The sequence below is a fragment of the Tyto alba genome, unplaced genomic scaffold (genome assembly GCF_018691265.1).
Source record: "Tyto alba isolate M040663 unplaced genomic scaffold, T.alba_DEE_v4.0 Super-Scaffold_26, whole genome shotgun sequence".
Lineage (NCBI taxonomy): Eukaryota > Metazoa > Chordata > Aves > Strigiformes > Tytonidae > Tyto > Tyto alba.
The window spans coordinates 21,912,457-21,932,207 of NW_024881300.1; the positions used below are offsets into that span (position 1 = coordinate 21,912,457).

At 43.7% G+C, this 19,751-nt stretch overlaps 1 protein-coding gene across 2 annotated transcripts in view; it reads right to left on the minus strand.

The window, feature by feature from the left end:
- Positions 1-19,751, minus strand: part of GALNS (galactosamine (N-acetyl)-6-sulfatase) — a 48,696-nt gene that overhangs the window by 15,753 nt on the left and 13,192 nt on the right. For both annotated transcript variants that reach the window (XR_006165740.1, XM_042797654.1), the window contains exons 9-12: positions 19,125-19,228; positions 12,821-12,957; positions 10,054-10,156; positions 1,266-1,387 (exon numbers count right to left, since the gene is read on the minus strand). Coding sequence is in view for 1 of the 2 variants with exons in the window: in XM_042797654.1 (XP_042653588.1) it covers positions 1,266-1,387; positions 10,054-10,156; positions 12,821-12,957; positions 19,125-19,228 (466 nt within the window). In the remaining variant the exon portion in view is untranslated. The remainder of the gene's footprint in view (positions 1-1,265; positions 1,388-10,053; positions 10,157-12,820; positions 12,958-19,124; positions 19,229-19,751) is intronic.

Below are 19,751 nucleotides of genomic sequence, written 5' to 3' on the forward strand. Positions count from 1 at the left end.
CCTTTCTATCAACTCATCTTCCTAAAATAAAATAGTTGTGAAACCGAACAGGGCGTAGTCTCATCTGGAGACCCAACCCAGTAGCGTAGTTTCACTGAGCTGAATTTAAAATCCGAGAGCTGCAGATTTGCTTCACTCATTAGTGCTGAAATGCAGTAGAAAGTGAGAGCTAACATGCTGGGCTCCTGAAGAGCTGCGTACACTGCGTAATGCATCTCTAGGGTGCTCGTCTGTTAAGTGAGAGTGAAGTGAAAATATTTTTCTTCCCCTTCTCTCTCTAGTGAAAACACTTAGCGGACAGCACAGGCTCCGTTCTTTTGAAAGTAATGGAGTGAGCGTATCCACTCAATTATTTAAAACAGTTGAGTAATTGCAGTCCTGTCAGCTCAGAAAACATCTTTCTGTTAAAGCTGCTGCACAAACCTATTTCTGTGCAGGCGGTCACAGTAGCACTAGTTTTCTCTTTATTTATTTCCACGTTCTCCGAGTGGGAGCCACTGGCAAGGGATAAGGCTGCATGCCCCTGTTTGCAGCTAGTCTTGCCACAGGGTAAAACTCAGACAGTACAAGGAAGGAGGGAGGGAGGTGGGGGACACCTTGGGAGCTTTTTTGGAGGTGGCAGGTTTATATGTGGGCTGTGCTGGCGGATGACTACATAAATCCTTACAGAAATCTCTCAGGGCATGGTGTGTGCCAGAGATAAATATTACAATAGTAGGCTTACAGGAAAATGGATTCAGACAGCCAGAAGAGTCCAAGGATGGAAGAGGATTGGGCAGAAAGTCCTCTTGCTAAAGACCCTCTCTGAAGAAGCTCCTTTAGCAGGGGCTAGGAGGCTGGAAGGGTACTCCACAGATTCTAACACACAGAGGAAAAACACCACAGAGTATGCAAAGATCACTAGAGGTTTCTTCCCTAGCCCCAAAACACACAGAGAATCACAGCTGCAGTGCACATGCTCACCAGCACCTCTGCTTTATTCCACACCTGCCCTGCACTCAGTCCTGTCCTGCCCAAAAGCGTTTTGCCTCTTGTAGGACACAGAACAAGAAGGACCGGACTGACGAGTCGAGCCGTGGACATGTGCACGTGGATCTGACCTGACCATTTGAAAACAAAGGTTTGTTCCTTTCTTTTTACTACTCTCACCAGTAATGGCTTTCTGGGACAGTTTTCAAGCAGATTGCAAGAAACGGCTTACCAAGGCAAATGAATTAGCAGCTGACAGTGCCAGAGAGTTTTCACATCTTCGTTAACTGGCTCACCTTAACGGGTACTTCTCCCCAGGGTCCCTCCCCAGGTGGAAAAGCAGCGGCAGGGTAGTGTGCTCCTCCTGCGTGTGTGTTGTCACTCCAGAGACATTCTGCCCAGGACAGAAATCAATGCCCTGCAGGGAAGAGGAGAGAGGTCATCAAAGGTGAAGCAGGGGAGGCAGTAAAATTTTAGCTGATGCCACTTTCTTCAGCACCTTGCTCCAACATACCCGCAAAACCCAGAATTACTTTAAATCAAGACTCCACTTTAGTCTGCAAAATGTATTCTGATCTGATGGGGTAAAATAAGGTGACAATGTTGGCACTGCACTGACATAAAAGCTGAAGCAGGCCTTACATTCTTGCCTTATAAAAAAGTAATCTCTATAAAATATTCATTAAAATGAAATGGCAAAATAAAAGACAAAGAGGTGAAACCATTTAATCATAAAAGTTCTGTACGTGGAAAGTATCTTCTCTCTTTGATTTCTATGGCTTCACAATACACAGCCAGGATCAGATCACTTGGCAGTTCTGATCAAAAAGCAACAGCCCCAGAGGAAACATCCAGCCAAACCAAGGGGCATCACCCTGCGAGGCGATGGGCACCCGCCAGCCTCCCTGAAAACGCAGCTTGCCAGCACCTGACACCAGACTGGAAGGATCTGGGTTTTTTTGTTCTGACTGCATTTGTATAATAATTATTATTTGTATAATAATTATTATTTGTATAATAAAAATAAAAAATACAGTCAGATAACTGTTCTGACTGATAGCAAGCTGGTATCGAGGCACTCACCTGAGGATGACAGTGGGGCCAAAAGAACTGTTTTAAGTTCCTAACATTCGAGCCTGTGGGGTCAGAAGTTGGGATTTTCCTGGCGGTGGACGTGAAGGGCACAAGCACTGGGACTCTCGCTTTGCTGGCAGAAACGGGTTAAAGTGCTCGCTGGCCGCCGAGGGACAGAGCAAGCTGCCCGCTCGCAAGCCCAGAGCAGGGAGCTCCCTGCGTCTGCTCTGCACACCTTGCCAGGCTGCCTCTCCCGAAGCCCCAGGCGCTTATTAGCCAGGTGTGGAGCTCCCTAATCACCTAGAGCCTGGCCTGCAGGCTGGAGGGCTAACAGAACGCATTTAAGCCCTGGGAATGGGAAAAAATGCAAAGCAGTCATTTCGCTGAACAGCAAATAAAGCAGGGGGTCCCACAGACCAGCGAGGACTAGCACCAAATGGACTTGTTAAAGCTGAGTTTTACAATTCCAGCTAACACGCTGCGCTCCTTACAATACCTCAAAGTGCCCCGAGGCACGGACAGAGACATGGAGAGAAGGTAAATGGGAATATTTCAATGGAGGTGGGAAAGCAGCTGTAGCATTTGCTTATAAAACAAACAAACTGAAAAGGCTCTCTACAGATGTTGGTAGGATTTGATTGGCAAACAATTTTCTAAAAATATCCTGTGTTTTTAATGGACAGCTGGTCAGTGGAGCAGTTAATATTCTGCTTTTCAATAAAGCAAGAAGTTTAGAAGCCCATGAAATCCCATTTATCTGCACAGAGCTATAGATTCCTGAATCACTGACTGGAAAAATAAGAGAGTTGCTTGATAGGTTGTAGTGGCCTACCAATAATGGACTTTAAATGGATACAAAAATGATTGACCTTTCCACCTTGTGACGCCACAGGCCTCTGAAACACACAGTGAAAAATAGATTTTTTTTTTTTTTTTTCTCAAAAGGAACAGTTAATGAAAAGGTATCAAAGCCTACATAACATCCAAATTATAATTTGGATGCAAATCAAACAAGCAATTTAATTAAGAGCCTGCTAATTGGTACAATGCTCCTCGGCTGCAGATGCTTTAGTTTGAAAAGAAGATTTTAGTCTCTTGGGTATTTGTTTATACGTTGCTCTATTTACATTTTATCTTTTGTTTCTTATAAAATCCTTGTAGCCAAGACTCCGGAACACAACCCTAGCTACGTCCCTAAGACTCCCAGGAAAAAAAAGTACTGTGACAACTTGCCTGATGCCACTAGCCAAAAGCCATCTGTCTTTCTAATCTAAGCCCTCAACACCCTCTTCAAAAGTAGTCTATTGGGGAAAAAAGAAAATAAATAAAAACTAAAATCAAGCATACTGTTTCATGACATTGATAAATAACTCTCCTAAAATATGGCTGAAACCACCCTTTAAATTTCTAAGGCCTTTCAACTTTATCTCCACAAATAAAATTGACTACTGTTATTTTTATGTACTGTGTGACTGCCAATATTCAACCCACAGAGAGTGCTTAAAATATTTTCTACCTGCTCATCAAGAAATGAGCAAAAAATAGAGGTAAAGTTATATCCTCACACACCTGATCAGGGCATCGTCCTGCATCAGAGTAAGTAATACACTACAGACACAGCTAGAGGAGCCTGCTCTTCTGTCCCTTTGACAGAAAAGAATATTTAACTCTTCATCCACAACTCTGTCTCGCTCTGTTTTGTAAGTCAAAGCATTTTCAGTTCTCAGTATGGAAAGAGAAAAAACAGGTATACCAGTGAACTGAAAGTCTGGGATCCCCAAGTCTGGATTGCTTTTCTTTCCTGGAGCAAAACCAGTATCAATTAAATCTGCTTGCGATTTGAGAAGTATTTAAAGACAAGACAACCCACGCTCTGGAGCACCTGGCCAATGCCTCTGGTTGCTTGCAAAGTGTGCAAATTTGGTTATGTGTGGTAGTGGGAGCTGGGGCAGAGGGACACGCAGAAACTCCTGGTGTATGTCTTGGATGGGAGAGATGGAGCTGCCCTCCAGCTCTGCACCCCAAGCAAGCTGCAGGACAACGGGCCTGGTGAGGAAGGGGACTCTCTCCGAGATGATAATTTTAAATCACGTCACTATTTTGGATCATTTCTTGCTCTTCATTAAACAAAATTTTTTTTTTTTTTTTTTCCTTGTAAAAGCCTGAGCTGACAACATGCCTCATGGATGCCAAAACACTGCAGGCTTTAACAATAAATGCAAATGTGCCAGGTTGTCAGCTGGAGCAAAAGCCACATCGTTCCCGGGCTGCAGAGGAGCTCCCCCCATTTACACTGACAAGGGACCAGCTTCAGCTCCCTGGCACTGCCAACAAGATGGCAACTTCACCCAAAAATAAAGCTGTTATGTCCAAGAAGAGCAAAGAGGTAGCTATGCCTGCCCTGCCCACCAGGATAACAAAACCCAAACCAACTACCATGGCATCTGCTGTTACTTCCTTTAAGCTATTTATTTGGCAGACTGTAAATAACAATATGCTGGGGATCAATAGCCACTTAAAGCACGTGCCTAATATTTTACTCTGCACACTATCCAAGGTAATTTGCATGTTTACAGGTAACAGTGATCAAACAAAGTAGAAAGGTCACTCCCTCTGTTTAAGCAAATTCTTGGAGCTTTTATTCTCAATTATAAAAGCATGAAAACCAAACCAGAAGATCATCTCCGTGCCTTCTAAAGGAGCCCATAAAGGAGCATCAGATGGCAACCAGAAATAACTCAGCTCCTGCACCCAGACTCCTGCACAGGCACAGATTTTAGTTTTGCACCACTGCGCAGACCTGTTTGCTGTAGGAGAAATTCCAGAATTTTTTTTTTTTTTTTTTTTTTTTTCCCCTTCAAAAAACCGCACAAGCCAACATTTCCTGCACATCGGGTAAACCTTTCAGTGAGCACGTCTTTCTGCCCTTCTCCCCAGCAATCGTGTAACCTGGATTGTTTTTCCGTTCATGAGATCTAGCAGCTATTGGTTGCACAGCTTATGCTTTAATTTCCAGAGCAAATGGACCACAGATGCTATGTCAATATAGACATGAGACAAATACAGCCGGTTGCCAGTTTGGGCTCTCCGCCAAGTGATGGAATCACCACTTGTGTTAACGTAAGCCCTCTGGCAATTCGTCACCCTGGCTCTATCCCAGATCCCTCCGACTTGACAAGCGGCTGCAGATTTTGAGAGTGGCGCAGCAAATCTGGGGTCTGTCTCTTGGTCATGCCTCCTCATTCCACCACACAAACCCCAGAGCAGCAAAACGGTATTAATACAGGAAGGGGAAAAGAACAGCAGTTAGTCAAAGCCAGGAACGTTGTTTCTTGCTGTTTGCCACAGCACAGGTAAGTGGCCATTCTCTCTCTCCTGGCAATTCCCAGCAAAAGCCTCCCAAAGTGGAGCTCTGAATGACCGCACACCTGAAAGCATGACTGCCAAGCTTCAACCTTGTTGAACAAAAATTGCTTCTAATGTGTTAACTGTCTGGAAGAGACCCCAGAAGATGGGCAGATCAGCAAGCCTCCAGCGGCTCTCAAGCAGAAGCGATCAATGGCTAGCTCATATGCTCAGAGGACTACAATCAAATATCATTATTTGTGAGGTTCTACTTGACTTCACATCCCCCTTGCAGAAAAGGCTTTATCGATCCCCTCACGTTGAGGAGAAGGGCAATCAGACAGACTGCGGCAGGAATAACCCCTTTGGCATTTTACATTAAAACAAGAGGGTCTTCTGGCAGGCACCTACACCAATCATTTAAAGGCACAGGAGCTCTCATGAAAAAGATCACTGAAGACTACTAACAAGATACTAAGCTGCTAGCAGAAAGGTTGATGTTATCAGCCACTCTCCAATGAACCAAAGGGCGTTTTCCACATTTTTTTCTTAATTATTTTTTTCTCTTCTTGCATCGCTGCTCTTGGAGGGCGTAAGAGCTATTCTCTGCTGGCTAGTTTCTGAGGCAGGCAGAGAGAAGGAAATTTCCTTTCTCCTGCTAGCTCATACTCCTGCCCCCGCTCCACAGCGTTAAATTGGGCAATTCCTGAAGGACTTGCTGGCTACTCAGAAAAATCCATAGAGAACACCCATTTTTTTTTTCCCTTTTCAGACATCTCCTTCCAAACAAGGGAGATGAAATGTACCTCTCCCCCCTAATCCGGTGGACGAAATAACTCATAACAATGCAGACACCGAGCATTCAGAAGTCAGGAATGGGGAGCTGTGCACCCAGGATCACGGCTGTCGGCACCAGCAGCAATAAAACAGAAACACCGAGTTCGCATGCGTTATTTGGCATACACTTTACAATGCAGTTCAGGTTTCGTAATGAACAAGCATGACTTACAGGCTAAAAGGACGGATGGCGAGGGCAACAAGAACAGCATTTTACAGACTTCCAGCAAAAGTCCCTCGTGCCTTATGCCATACCAGAGAGGGAGCTCCCCAGGTTTACCGGTCGTTCTTACCTCTGCTCCCACACACAACACGTGGCTGTTTTGTATGACTGCTGATTTTTGCTACAGGAAGAAAGGTGGTCAGTGATGGTGGAAGAGCTTACGCGCTGTTACCCACCAGTCCTAGCGCAATAAGAGACTCAGCCCTTGTGCGAGGTGAAGAATTCTCTCCCTCCACCAAACTATTTACAAATCTTTACTGTTTAAAAAGATAAACATATTTTTCAAGTAAAGTTTCCTTTCATCTACCTCTGTCCCATTTCTCACCTCTTGACTGTCAGATATGTCCGACTGTCTAAGCATGAGCCACCTATATGAAAGGAGATGGAAGCCAGGTAAACAGACCCAAAGAAGCAACCTATGCAATCTACAGGAAAAATGCCCCACAGAGTGCTTACTCTCGCTTGCTTCTGCTGAGTGAGCCTTCCCTTTATGATTTCAAGAGACTAATCACTCAAGAATGCAAGTTACCTAAGCAATCAAGTTAAGCTAGCAGAAGAGACGGCATCAAGGTATCCTCCTGCACTGAGAAAGACTACAGGAGTTTATGAGAGAAGTCAGACTAGAAAAGAAAAAAAATTGCTTGGGGGTTAAAAAACAAATAAACAAACAAAAAATAGGAAGAACAGAACAGCACACTTCATCTTTGTGAAAGATGACAAATTTTAATCCCAGGCCATAAGGCAGATGACGCAGACCAGTAAGGGCATCTTAATGTCATGGGAGTCTAAGACAACTGTAAACCTGTGTACTGCTTGCATGGGATCTTTCCAGTGTAAATATTCCAAGTGCCATATGGAGAGAAGCATTCATATCCCTGTTCTGCTTTCCTAGGCTTTGCTTTCTGTAAGCTGCTTCTCTCTGGTACATTTGTATTTGTATATACATAGTTTATTACTTAACTAACTTATACCACAGTCAAACACGTAGCTTTCCAGGTTAGAGGCCAAAATTGCATACATTCTTTCTAGCTAATCCTGACAGACCTGGTATTCCTAAACAGACCCAGGACACGCACCAACTTCATTTTCCAATATCAACATGAAAATGTGGTTCTGGCTGCTTTAACGGTATAATCTCATCTAAAAGTCAAACAAAAATGTACAAAGCGTGGATTAAAAACAGTTCAAGTTTTCTGTATCAATGATTTCCCACACTGTCAATTAACAAGGGAATTTTGAAAGCACAGGGAGGTTTGGCTAAAACATGCCACGTATCTGTCAAAATAATGAGATACTCAGCTACCCATAAAACAAACCTCTTAAAAATTTGCAGACAGCTGTTTTGACACACCTGGCCAACTTCAGACCTCTTTCAAATGGATGACATGCCAAGCAGATATGCCTGTTTATTGTAGGTCCAAGTTTGGACCTTCAGACACCGAGAGTTTCATATTTTAAAGTTTAATAAATCTTCACATTGGATTTCCAGTAAGGTAAGGACCCATGCTAAAGATCTTATAATGAATGAGGCCTCATTATCTGAAGTTCCACTGGGATGGCAAATCAAAGTTATCGAACAGCAAACCTGCCAACAGTCAGAATACCTAATGCCACACACGTGCATGTATTTCATTTTTCAAATGAAATTAGCAGACAAATTGGCCTTTTTGGTTCTGGCAGCATAACTGTAGTCCAGTATCAATACAGCTGAGAACACCAGTTACTGAAAGAAGCAACTGTATCGTAAGGTGAGATTACAAAACTCCTAAAACAGGACTCATCTGCACTCTGATTTATTTCTATTTTAAAACTTGCAAGGCTTGTAATTAATGACTCGGCGACATGAAGAGAATTGGAACGAATTTCAGCCTCAGCTTCCCCTGCATGTTGTTAATGGCTAGTCTGTCCACTAATGTGCTCCAATTTTACCCACATCAACCACATGTGATACAAGCTGCAGGAAAGCAAGTGAATTTTTAATCATCCCTCTGATGTACAGTGTAATTGCAGACTTTTATCAGACTGCAGTTAAACAAAGACTCAGAAATAAATAAATATTCCTTAATTGCACAACTGCCATTGCTCACAGTAGGAGAGCCTTTGAAATGAGTAACTGGTCCCCATTATCATGGCTACACGCATACTCAGACATGTACAAACAAGTTTGGATCAACGCAGACATTTATTTATTTCCCTGCTAGGTATGTAAGTGTGTGTATGTGTTTATATTACAATGGAAAGCAGTTATTCACGTGTGACATTATCTACCATGCACATGGGAGCAGCATGCCTCCGAGCCCACTCATATACCCATACACACGTACATACAAGCTCCCAGTGTCTCTCTCCCAGGGACAATCCTCCACGCTGTGCCACGTGTGATATATGGGTTTTACTCCTGTTCTAACCTAGACAAATACATTATCTCGTTTTAGCTGCGTAGAATTAGCACTGAGACAGAGCGTGCAATGCCTTTTTGGAGACAACTTTCCTTTCCTTCTTATTCCGTGTAAAACAGAAACTTTTGACTCCTGGAGCATTACAGTCTTAAAAAGACAAACGCACATATTTACAGCCCTGAATGTAAATGACTCCCTTGGAGCTGACGTTTCCTTCTACCCCCAGGATATGCCAGTGAAAGAAACCATGCACTTTTATATCCACAAATGTCATCAGCACTTATTTCTGCACCTGTGATGCCTTGAGGACCCACCGTAAGTTTTGTTTTTGTTTTTGTTTTTTTTTTTTTAAAAAAAAGACACAGAAAAATAAATCACACAAACAATCCCTCCCCAATACCAGCCTGCTGTCAAAATTGCTGAGAGCTGTGCCATAATGCATTTAGTTCATGTCTAAAGGTATAATCAGCAAGGCACATGTGTGAACCTGCCATTCAAGAAATGCCCCAGAGTTTAGTACCCAAGTCTGAGGCGAGAAGGATACAAAAGAAGAAAAATAACAGTGCTTAACATCCAATTGTGAGAAGATCAGCCAGGAAATCACAAAAGCTCTGCCTATTTGGCAAATAAAATGTAAAACATCTTATAGTGTGATACGGGCTCGCAAAAGCGCTGATAATAGATTAAACACATGTACTCCACTGTTTTCAACAACTGCTGTTCTTTCCACTGTGCGATTCCTACGGCTTTCCTTTTCCCTTTCAAGAAAAAAAACAAACCACCAAACCCATCCCTATTCCATTTAAATAGTTCAGGGCACCAGGTCTTTCGTACTAGATATTGTGAGATACACAATCAATTCGGCATCAGACTCCAAACTTTGTAAGGGTACACATGAAAACTCAGAATTCAGCAGGGAAAGAAGGTTAATATTAAGAGGCATTAAGGGCTGATTAAAAGGAGTGCCCCTCAGAATAACTCAGATTTTGCTCATTTTCCTTTGTTTGTCTCTGATTTCAGTAGAGGGGTGCTGTGACACCAGTCCCCTTCGATTTTGCATCAGAACTGGTAGCTCTTAAGAGGAGGCGAATAAAGGGCTGGCTTGTGAGTGCACAGTGTCATTCCCCAAGTTAAAACTCCACTTTAAAGGATTGTTTTTCCCCAGGAGAACCGATGAGACCAGGGTGCGGGTCGGCGTCCCGTTACCTTGCTGTACTCCTCCCAGGAGTTGCTCCAGGTCCAGTAGTGAGCCTTGTAAAGCCCGAGTCTTACTGCCATCATCACGTTGCCACGATAATAGAATATGGGCCTGAGAAAGAAAGCAGAGCTGCATGAGAAACGCCAACGCGCCGGGCCCGGGCAGCCACCGCCGCAGCAGCCTCGCTGATAAGGGAGACAAACACTTTAACGGCGTCTGACTTCCGATTCGGCTATCAGTCAGAAACAGGCTGCCTCCTAATAGTCTCCACTGCAAGGTTTTCAATTAACATTTTTTAAAGTGTTCATCAAGTTGAGAGCTCACAGGGCGCAAGAATGAAACATTATACAGCTTGGCTGCCAGTGATTGTTAATCCTTGAACTATCAGACCCTGTTATTTCCTATAGAGCGTGCCGATTTAAACACCAAATGTCTCAGAAGTGGCGTGTGTGTGCACAAGAGAAACAGGGATTCACAGGCTCTGCAATGCTTAGCCTCCTCTTTACGGCAGCACCAAGCTACGTGCCCTTAGTGTCACACGGACAGGGTGGCCGGGGAGGACACCAGATGCTGGCCTGTTCGGGATGACATCTCGGAAAAACTCCGTATGGAAAAACCTGGCAGCCAGACACGCTTTATTTTTAACTCCTGTCCCTTTTCCTTCCCAAAGTCTCACTTTGCATTATGTAAACATACCACTGAAATCTGCAATTTTTCTCCCAGGGGTTTTCCTGATTAAAAATATATTTGAGAAATGCACCTCACTTGGAAGATTTGGTCTGCACCCGTGTACACGCACTACCCTTTTCCTGGGCATCCCAGCAATGTTCCTGTTGGTTTCCACAATTAACACACTCTTGTTTTTTGAGGGAACAGTACAAAATTTTCCTGAAACGGACTATCTGCAGGAAAGAGGTTTGATTTGTTGGTGCGGCTCATCACACAAGGACATCAGACTTAGTCAGCTTTTCTCTCCAGTTGTTTTGGGCTGCTGACAGGACGAGATCGTGAAGCTGTTTATCACTGTTGGGAGGGTACATACATCTTTGTCTTTCGTTCAGAGATGCCACTCGGCAAAAATACTCACTCCTGGTGATGCCACCTTGAAAAAACAGTCCCTAAGTGCAAGGTAAGATTAAATTATCCACGCCTGAATGACAGGAGTGGCCTCAGATCTCTTTTATTTTAAAAACGTAGCCTCCCCTGCAGGTTCCTTGCACAAACAATGAGCCTTTCTCCTTTGTCACCAGGAACTGCCCGTGAACAAAGGGGCAACGCTGCTGCCAGCAGAGCCTGCTCCTGCATCCCTAACGCACCTGAAACGCCAGCGAAATAAAGACAGCTAGAGAGATTTGCAAAGTGCAGAACCTGACCTAAACCAGTCCCATTAACAAAAGCCCAAACAAATATGCCACAAAGTATGCCTGCCTCCTTTTTCCTTGCCATACACACTCACTATTTGACCAGCTGTTACATGCCCCTTTGATTGAAGGGGTGGGGGATTAGGTTTTTGCTTTTAAAAAAAATACATATTTCTCATCTTTGAAAGAGGACTACAGCTTGTACTCAAAATTCTGCTATTACTGATCTCTTTTTTCCCCATCCACTTTTTCCTTTTTAAGCTTAAGAGAACACAACAACTGCATTTTCTGGAAAGTTTCTGGGGGGTTATGGAAACTGTGACCTGGTCAGGTCTCGGGGGGGAAGAAAAGGAAAAAAAAAAAAAAAAAAAAAAAAAAGAAAAGAAAAAAAGGGAAAAAAAAATAATAAGAAAAAAAAGCCTTGAGTGTGCCTTGAGTGACTGCTGTTGTAACACAAACAGCACCAGATCCAAGGGGTTGGTGATTGCATTGAAATTCTCTTTTAAAACAACAAAGCAGCTTTACAAACTTTCAGAAGGAAAGATGGGATAAGCTGCTTGAGGAGCCTGAAATGCCTCATGTCAGCCACTGGCTGAGCTCGCAGGTAATACTGTAGGTATGCTGCTTGCTTAACAGGCACAGAAACAATTTTACAGAACAAAGGCTCACATCCAACACAGAAAAGAACTCAAATATGTTTTCATTCATATGTTTCCTCGCTGTCTCACAGACAAAGAATATGTTTGTATTCAGATTTCCCAGGCTGCCCAATTCCTCATCAAAATCACAACTACAAGACCTCTCTTGACCTCCGACCTTTCTAACGAGAAAGCCAAGGGTATTTGCTGTCAGATCTTAGTGCCTGTGCCCAACAGCTGACAGTGCTCCTCCTTGACCATAACGATCCCAGGTTTTTAACCCAAATCTGTTCTTGCAAAAGCATCCACGGAAAGAGGACCTTGGGAGGAGGTGAGCTTCCAGATCACTCGCAGCACCACAGCCTTTACCTTCAACCTCTCTCAGGCAGGGGCTATAAACACCCAGCATATTCTTGGATGTTTTTCCAGTAATAAATAATGTATTCTCCCCTGCCTAGGTTACAGTCCTCAGGCTTTTATCTCCCCTATTGCCATATGTTGTTCCAGGGATCCCTGCTAACCCCCTGACATTTTCATCTGTCCCCAGACTCCACTGTATGGCAACATGCCACATGTCAGGAAATCCCACCTCTGCTCCACCGGAGAATTAGCGCAGAGCAAAAAGCTCTGGCGCTGCCCCACCTCACTGAGCAGGAGCAAAGATGCATCAAATCAGTTCATAAAATATTTCCGTAAACTTGATTTAAAAAATAAACCAGAATTTGGCATCACTTCAGTCTGGAGGCAGGGGTCGGAGCTCTGGGCTCATAACTAACCTGTCAATTAGCTTGCCCTGCAAGATGGCAGGCAAAAGGTCGATGCCATCAATCTGTCTGTCACTGGGAGGCTGCACTCCCGCCAGGGAGAGGCTGGTGGTGAAGAGATCCATCACGTTGCCCAGCTGATGACTGACCTGAAAAATCAACAAGAAACACATTTGCAAAAAGACCTTCAGTAAAAACCAAAAATGAAACAGGCTGGTTTCCACCAAAGCAGAAGCATTGCTTCCTGACCCTCCTTCTCTGCTAAGCATCTTTTGAGAATATCTCCCTTTACGGTGGTGCGGTCACCAGCAAACCTCCTATTGAAATAATAAAGGAGAGGAGATGATCCGTATTTCTCCACTTCTAGGGAGCATTTGCATTTTGATTCATTTTCCTCTCTTTCTTCTCACGTCTACGTATTCACTTTACAGGAGCATGTTTTTGCAGAGTTCAACTTAATTTAGCAAATTCCAATTCATCTGTGGATTGAAAAATCAGCACTTAAACCAAGAAAAAGAAAGTCCTTGATTTGTTCCCTCTCCAGGTCATCTCTGGAGTCCAGAATACCCTGAGAGAGTTCCCAGAAAGCACAGGGATAGATGGATAATAACAAAAAGAGCCTGATGACTTCATCTGCAAACCATTTCCAACAATTCAAGAACTGTAAAGTTGTGGTATTTTTAGTATAAATTTTAATAAGGGAGAAAAACATCTGGGTTTGGCTCCAATGGAGATGTGCAAGCTTTTTTTTTTTCCATCCCTTGCTTTTTTTTTTTTTTTTTTTCTTCCCTTCTTTAATTGGAATTCATACTTATCTCTCTGGTCTTAATTATTTATATTTTAAAAACCTAAAAAGTCTGTTCTGACGGCTTCTTTCTGAATCTTTGCTCCCACCCTGCTTGTGATATGCTACAGTTATCTGCTGTAGGATGTTTAATTAGCCAGCAACACATTAAATTGAAGCAGCTACATTCAAATCAAGAGCAAGACTGTTTTGCACCAGGATGCACCAGCACAAGATGCGACATGAAAAGAGCCTTTTCAGCCACACCACTTGATCAGAAACAAGAAGCCATCTGACACAAGCCCACATCTGTAAGTACAGAAGCATTTTCTGACTGAAATCCAAGTCCTAGCAGCAGCCTTGTGAATGTCAGTGTGAACATTACAATGCTGGGACTATCAAAGACTTTTTATCTCTGAATCCTCTTTCTACTCACAAACAGACCCCCGGTCTGTAAGCTGACACTAATTATTTAAATATGACAACAAACGAGAACATCATAAACGAATTTTTGTGAGATGCTGGCTCTGGAAAAAAAACCTGAAGGGAAAATGCTATTTTTTCTGGGACACTAAGCCTTTTATTAAGAGACTGGGCTGAAAAAAGTGAACAGTTAAAGGAAGAATTAACAAAAAAAAAATAAACTGGAGAAAGCAACGTGCAGGGGACTGATTATAAGTTTAACATTATAGTATCACATTACTTGATTACAGTAATTCCAAATTTTAATGGCTTTCATTCATCAAAAGTTCTTGGCAGGAACACACAATCTTAAAGCTGCATGCAAGAATACTTCCACAACTCTTAAGAAGAAATCAAAGTGCAAAGCTCTAAGCCCAAGAGGAAACCTGACCATGGAAACCCTTGCCCAGGAAAGCACTCGGATCACTTGAACAAGATCAAAAGGTCTTGTAGAAGGTCTTGGGCACTTGAGGTTAAGCCTTATTCACGGACGCTGCTGCAGCAGGCAGGCTGGAAGAGGTCGTGCTCAGCCCGTCCTTGTAGGCAGTGACATACAGAGACGAGCCCCCAGATCCCTCGCAAAAAGCAGATGTATACGTGAAGTTCCCTTTCTGCCTGGAGAAAAGGATGGGGATCCTCTGATACACAGCTGTGAAGGAAACAGAACCGAGCTCTCCCAGGGGGGAACCTTGATTCTTGCTCTCCCCCGGGGGCCACTGCGCAAGCGTGCAGCAAAGCCGGCCGTGTCGTCCCCGGGGCCAGCTGCGGGCCAGTGCTGCGTGCTGTCCCCTTGCACGGGCTCTTCCCGGGTCTGGGGTGTGCACTCAGAAAGGACTGACGCGTGAAAAAAACCACCGCACCGAAACCAAAAAAAAAAAAAAAAAACAAACCCAAACCACCAGCTCACTCCTTACAGAGCTGGACAGCTTCACGAGCCACGGGCGTCGGGAACGCTGCCGCTCCCTCTGGAGTCAAAGGGGATTAGAAGCGCTCAGCATCTCGGCAAAGATGCTCAGTCCCCCTCGTAGGCTCGTCTGCTGGCTAATTTACCCCGAGCATGCCTTAGGAGAGCTGCGGGGTCAGCAGAACACCATATGCAGAGCTTGGAATCTAATAAAGAGGAGATCTGGCGCGCGCCCGCTCCCTGACAACTGCTACGTCAGGAGCAGGCGGGCAAACTGGTGTCTGAGACTTTTTGCAATTAGACCTCTCTCCATTTATAAAGCAAATCCAAAAGTCACTTTTCTTGTTGTCACTCCATTCCCTCACCTCAATCTTCTGATAACAGGCGGCAAGAGGCAATTGCTGACCTGAGACCCATGTCCCTAATATCACCTAATTTATACATCGCGTTGTGACAATCCTGTGGGGCCACCATGGCCTTCTTGTACTGGCCCTTATTAACCATAACCAGATGTAGATGACTCTCTTTAATCATCCAATTACATTTCTGGTCTCAGACAACATTTTTCCATGAAGCAGAAAAAACTTCTTAAGGAAATTAAATGCCCGTGCCATAGCCACTTGGATTTATCTGTGCTCTGCAGCACCACATTGAAGAAGGGGGGGGGGGGGGGGGGGGAAGAGGTTAATATTTATATAAAACTTTGAAGTATTTTCAGAGAAAAATAAAAAAAATTACCATTTTCTCCTGTCAACAGTGCTCTTTCATTCTAGTTGCCTTTCCCATTTTTTTTTTTAAGAAAAGAAAAAGAAAAATCCAGAGAGGGCAACAGCCCAGAGAAAATAAATAATATATAAAAAAGAGTGAGATCAGATATTGCTCGTATCAGTGAGAAACAGCCGGTATTACGCACGTAAGAACGGATTTTTTCCCCCCTCCTTCCCCCCCCTTCTTTTTAATAAACTCTCAGTATACACATAACGTCTTTAAGAAAATGAAATCCTTTTGCTGTGGGCCACGTTGCTAGAAGAAATAGTCACCACTGCTGTTATCAGTGCTTTCAAGCTTTAACTCTGAATCAAAGGCGACAATTAATAAAGTCGCCCCCGCCAGGAATGGAAAGGAGGAAAGCTAAATATTTGAAACTGGGTGAACAAATGTCAGGGTGTTTTTAAATAAAATCCTTTTACAGTTATCACAGCGAGCAGACCTGATATCCCTGTCTAATTCAATTTCAATTTGCGCCCCATGGGAGATAGTGAAGAAAAGGTTGCAATGCTGTCTTTGGGTTGATATGTTCTTTTCTCCTTCAGGAAGCAGGCACGAGAGAGGAAGGGGAGGAGGGTGAGGGAAGAGAGGAGGAGGATTCAAATACCAACAGAATATGATTTTTTTTTTTTTTTTTTTTTTTTTTCCTTCAGCTGGATCCTTCCAGAAGGCAGATGTGATGTGGGGAATGTTGAAATGCTGATATGTTGTGAATTCACCTGGAAAACGTAGCTGAGGAGGAAACTGCAGAAATGCTGTTGGTGTGTGAATAAATATTCCTGATGGGGGACCAGAATTAACTGAATGTTGATGCCAAGAGCAACACGCGCTCCCGAGGCATCCTTCTCCCCCAAAAAACTGCAAATCAGCCAACTGCACCAATTATCCTAGCCTCTATCAATACCCTGCCAAGTGTTCACAATCCTGCCACCTAACTTACTTTGTTTAAATAAAAAAGGTACTCCTTTATCTTAGCATGTACCCTTTAATAGAAGTTTTAAAAACCCACCCGACATATCAATAAGATTATTAATAAACTGCCAGATCCCCTCAGTGGAATGAACCTTCCACCCCATAGCTGGATTGCGCTGACCAGACACACAAATCCTGTTTTTCTGGCTGCCCTTGTGCCAGCTGAAATGGTTGCTGGCCCTCCTCCTTCCCCTCAAAACGTCCACAGCTGGAAAGGAACCACCACTGCACTGTGAGCAACCCCAGCGCAGGAAGGAGGAGTTGACCCTTCAGCTTTGTGCTTGGCACTCCTGAGAAGTTTTTTTGCTTCCACCCTAGCTCAAGGCTCCCAAGCCTTTGTTTCCTTTAACTCTTTTGAAAAGAAAGAGCCATGGGAGACTTTGAAGCAGTTTTCTCGTGTTTTACAGATTCTTGGACTACACAGGACTTAGTCTGACTCGTTTAAACTCATCGTCAAGAAGATGTTGAAGCTACAGACTCTGAAAGGTACAGAAAAGAAGCCAAGAATGTACTAGCAAACACGTGTCTCTTCACTTTCTATGTCAGCAAAAGGCAATTATGAAGCAATAACCACAGGCACCCTACAGGCCAACGCAGAGCTGTATTACACAGAAGCAATGCCAAACCTCTCACCTGCGGTCAGTGCTGCTGTGGGTACCAGTGCTGGAGCCTCGATGGCAAGAATACAAGCAGAAAAGACATATAAGTAGCTATCATGTATTTACTCATCAGTAGCATCATATGGGGGGGTCTAACTTGGAGCAAGGCAGCGCATCCTGGGGATGGAGCTCAGCCCAGGCTGCTCAAGGTACACGAGTGGAGTCCAAGAGGACATCGGGGAGCCTAACACCTGCACGTGCAGACATCTGGCAGGCAGCATCGTGAGCTGGAGCCCAGGATAGGAAGGATTTAAAGTTAAGCACGTGCTTAAGTGCCAAGGGTGATAGCAGCAGTGGTGGAGGAGGGGATTTTCAGGCGCATCCCTGCCCCAATAAGCCTTCAGCACACTCTCCAGCTTGCTGAGCGTGCACGGGCTCGTGACAGTACAGCGTCCACCTATGCAACCAGGTGAACTCCGCACAGAAAAGGCTCTTCGCAGGAATTCAAACAGCAGCTTCAACTGAGGCCTCAGGCAGGGAGCCAGGCATCACACCAGGCTACCGGGAGAAAGCTTCACCGCTGCACTGTGTGCAAACAGCTACCTGGGAGAGGGGTGCCAGGGGTACCAGGCAGTTACAGTTAGAGAACAAGCAGGCACAATGATTTCTCTGCTCATGTTCTTAATTATCCTCAGAGTTACTACAATGGAAAGAATTTTTAAATTTGGTATTTACTTGTCCCCATTTATAATGCATGTTTACTTTTAGCACATTATTTAGCTTGGACATGGAAAACAAAACAGTCAGCTTCAGTTTCATGTCCTCGTATGCTAGCCCAAGGCTGTTGTGCTTGGCTTGTAAAGGCTTTATGGAAATGTTTAAATTTAAACAAAAAGACTGTTTTCATTTCAAATTAAAAAAATAATAAAATATCCCTAGTAGGTTTTTTGAACTCTTTAAAAATTATGAAACCAAACTACCCTCCTGCCCTCAGCTGCAGAGCTAAGCTATCTGATTGCTTCCTCCTAAATGTAAACAATAAATTACCATTATCCTGACTCAATTAAACCTCCGAAAAGGAATGCAACTCAGAAAAATGTTTTATTTATGAATAGTTTGCAGTCTTAAGCACAGTGCCCAGTTAATGAAGTATCACTTTCTTCAGGGATGAGAGATGCTTACAAAGGGGAGGGAATCTGTATTATTTACTGTGAACCTTGCCTGCAGAAGAATTGATTGCATCCTTCTTTAATGAGAACTGGGACAAGAGAGGCTGGTAGTGCCACTGGAGGATTATTTTGAACTGATCATATCTGAATTTGTGTACAGGCAGGAAGGAGCAATAGTCTGGTATCTAGAACTCCCCAAGTGGAGCTTTTATCGAAAACCAAAGCGAGAGCCGTGAGGGTCAAATTACTTGATACTTCAGGGCACAGAGAGAGTGTGTGGGGCAACACACTCCTGCTCTAGACTGGGACACAAGTTAGCAAGGTGTCTTCATACTCCAATTTGTTCAAACAGGTAACCCCCTAAAAATACTGTGGTCCAAAAGAGCAAAGGGTTTAAATAGAGCAGGAAGACAGACCAGACCGCTCGGTGCTCACAGAAGTGTTGATCGCAGACACACTAGATGCAAATCTGCAATAATGAACAGGAGTGGCATTGCTCTCTAGGGGCAGCATTCAGCTCCTTATTTAGACAAGCGTCTGGACTGACACCTTGGGCACGTTAAAAGTCTGACCCAAAGCCCACTGAATCCAGAAGGAACCATTCCATTCACTTCAGCCCACTTAAGACCAACCAGGACTGTTCAGAGCAGATACTCACCCCTCCTGCAGGTATATGTCCGGGCCACCAAGCAATAGCTGGCTCTCTCATGCCACCTTCAAAGGTGGTTTGTTTGCCACACAGAAAGGGACCATTGCTTCCTCCTAGAGAGAGAAAAGATGCCATAAAAAACACGATATGCCAATATGGCATTTCAAAGGGTCACTGTCAACCGGGAAATTTTTAGGCTAGGTTTAAACGAGTTTTCATTTCTGCACGAATGCTTCTTCAAATAACATGCCCAGAGTTGTTTGGGGTTTTTTTTGTTGGTGGTTTGTTTGTTTGTCGTGCTGAGGTTTTTTTAAATATCCCTTTATGACAAAATTTTAGGAGTGTCTTTTCAGGTCAGGGAGAAACTGACAGTTAAACATGACTTGCTATCGACCAAACAAAGAAACAAACCAAAACCCAAACAAACAGAAAATCCTTCACTGGAATTTTCCTTCCCTTTAAGGACCTTAACTACTGTTTGGAACTAAAGGAAATCTAACACTTTCAGGCAGAAATAGTGCTTTTTTTCATAATCCCTTTAAAGTACCAGAGCAGTATTAGATGCAGATACAAGACTGCGAAAAAAAACATCCTCCATTCCCTGTATGTTCACTCTCAGAGATAGCAAGTGCTTTG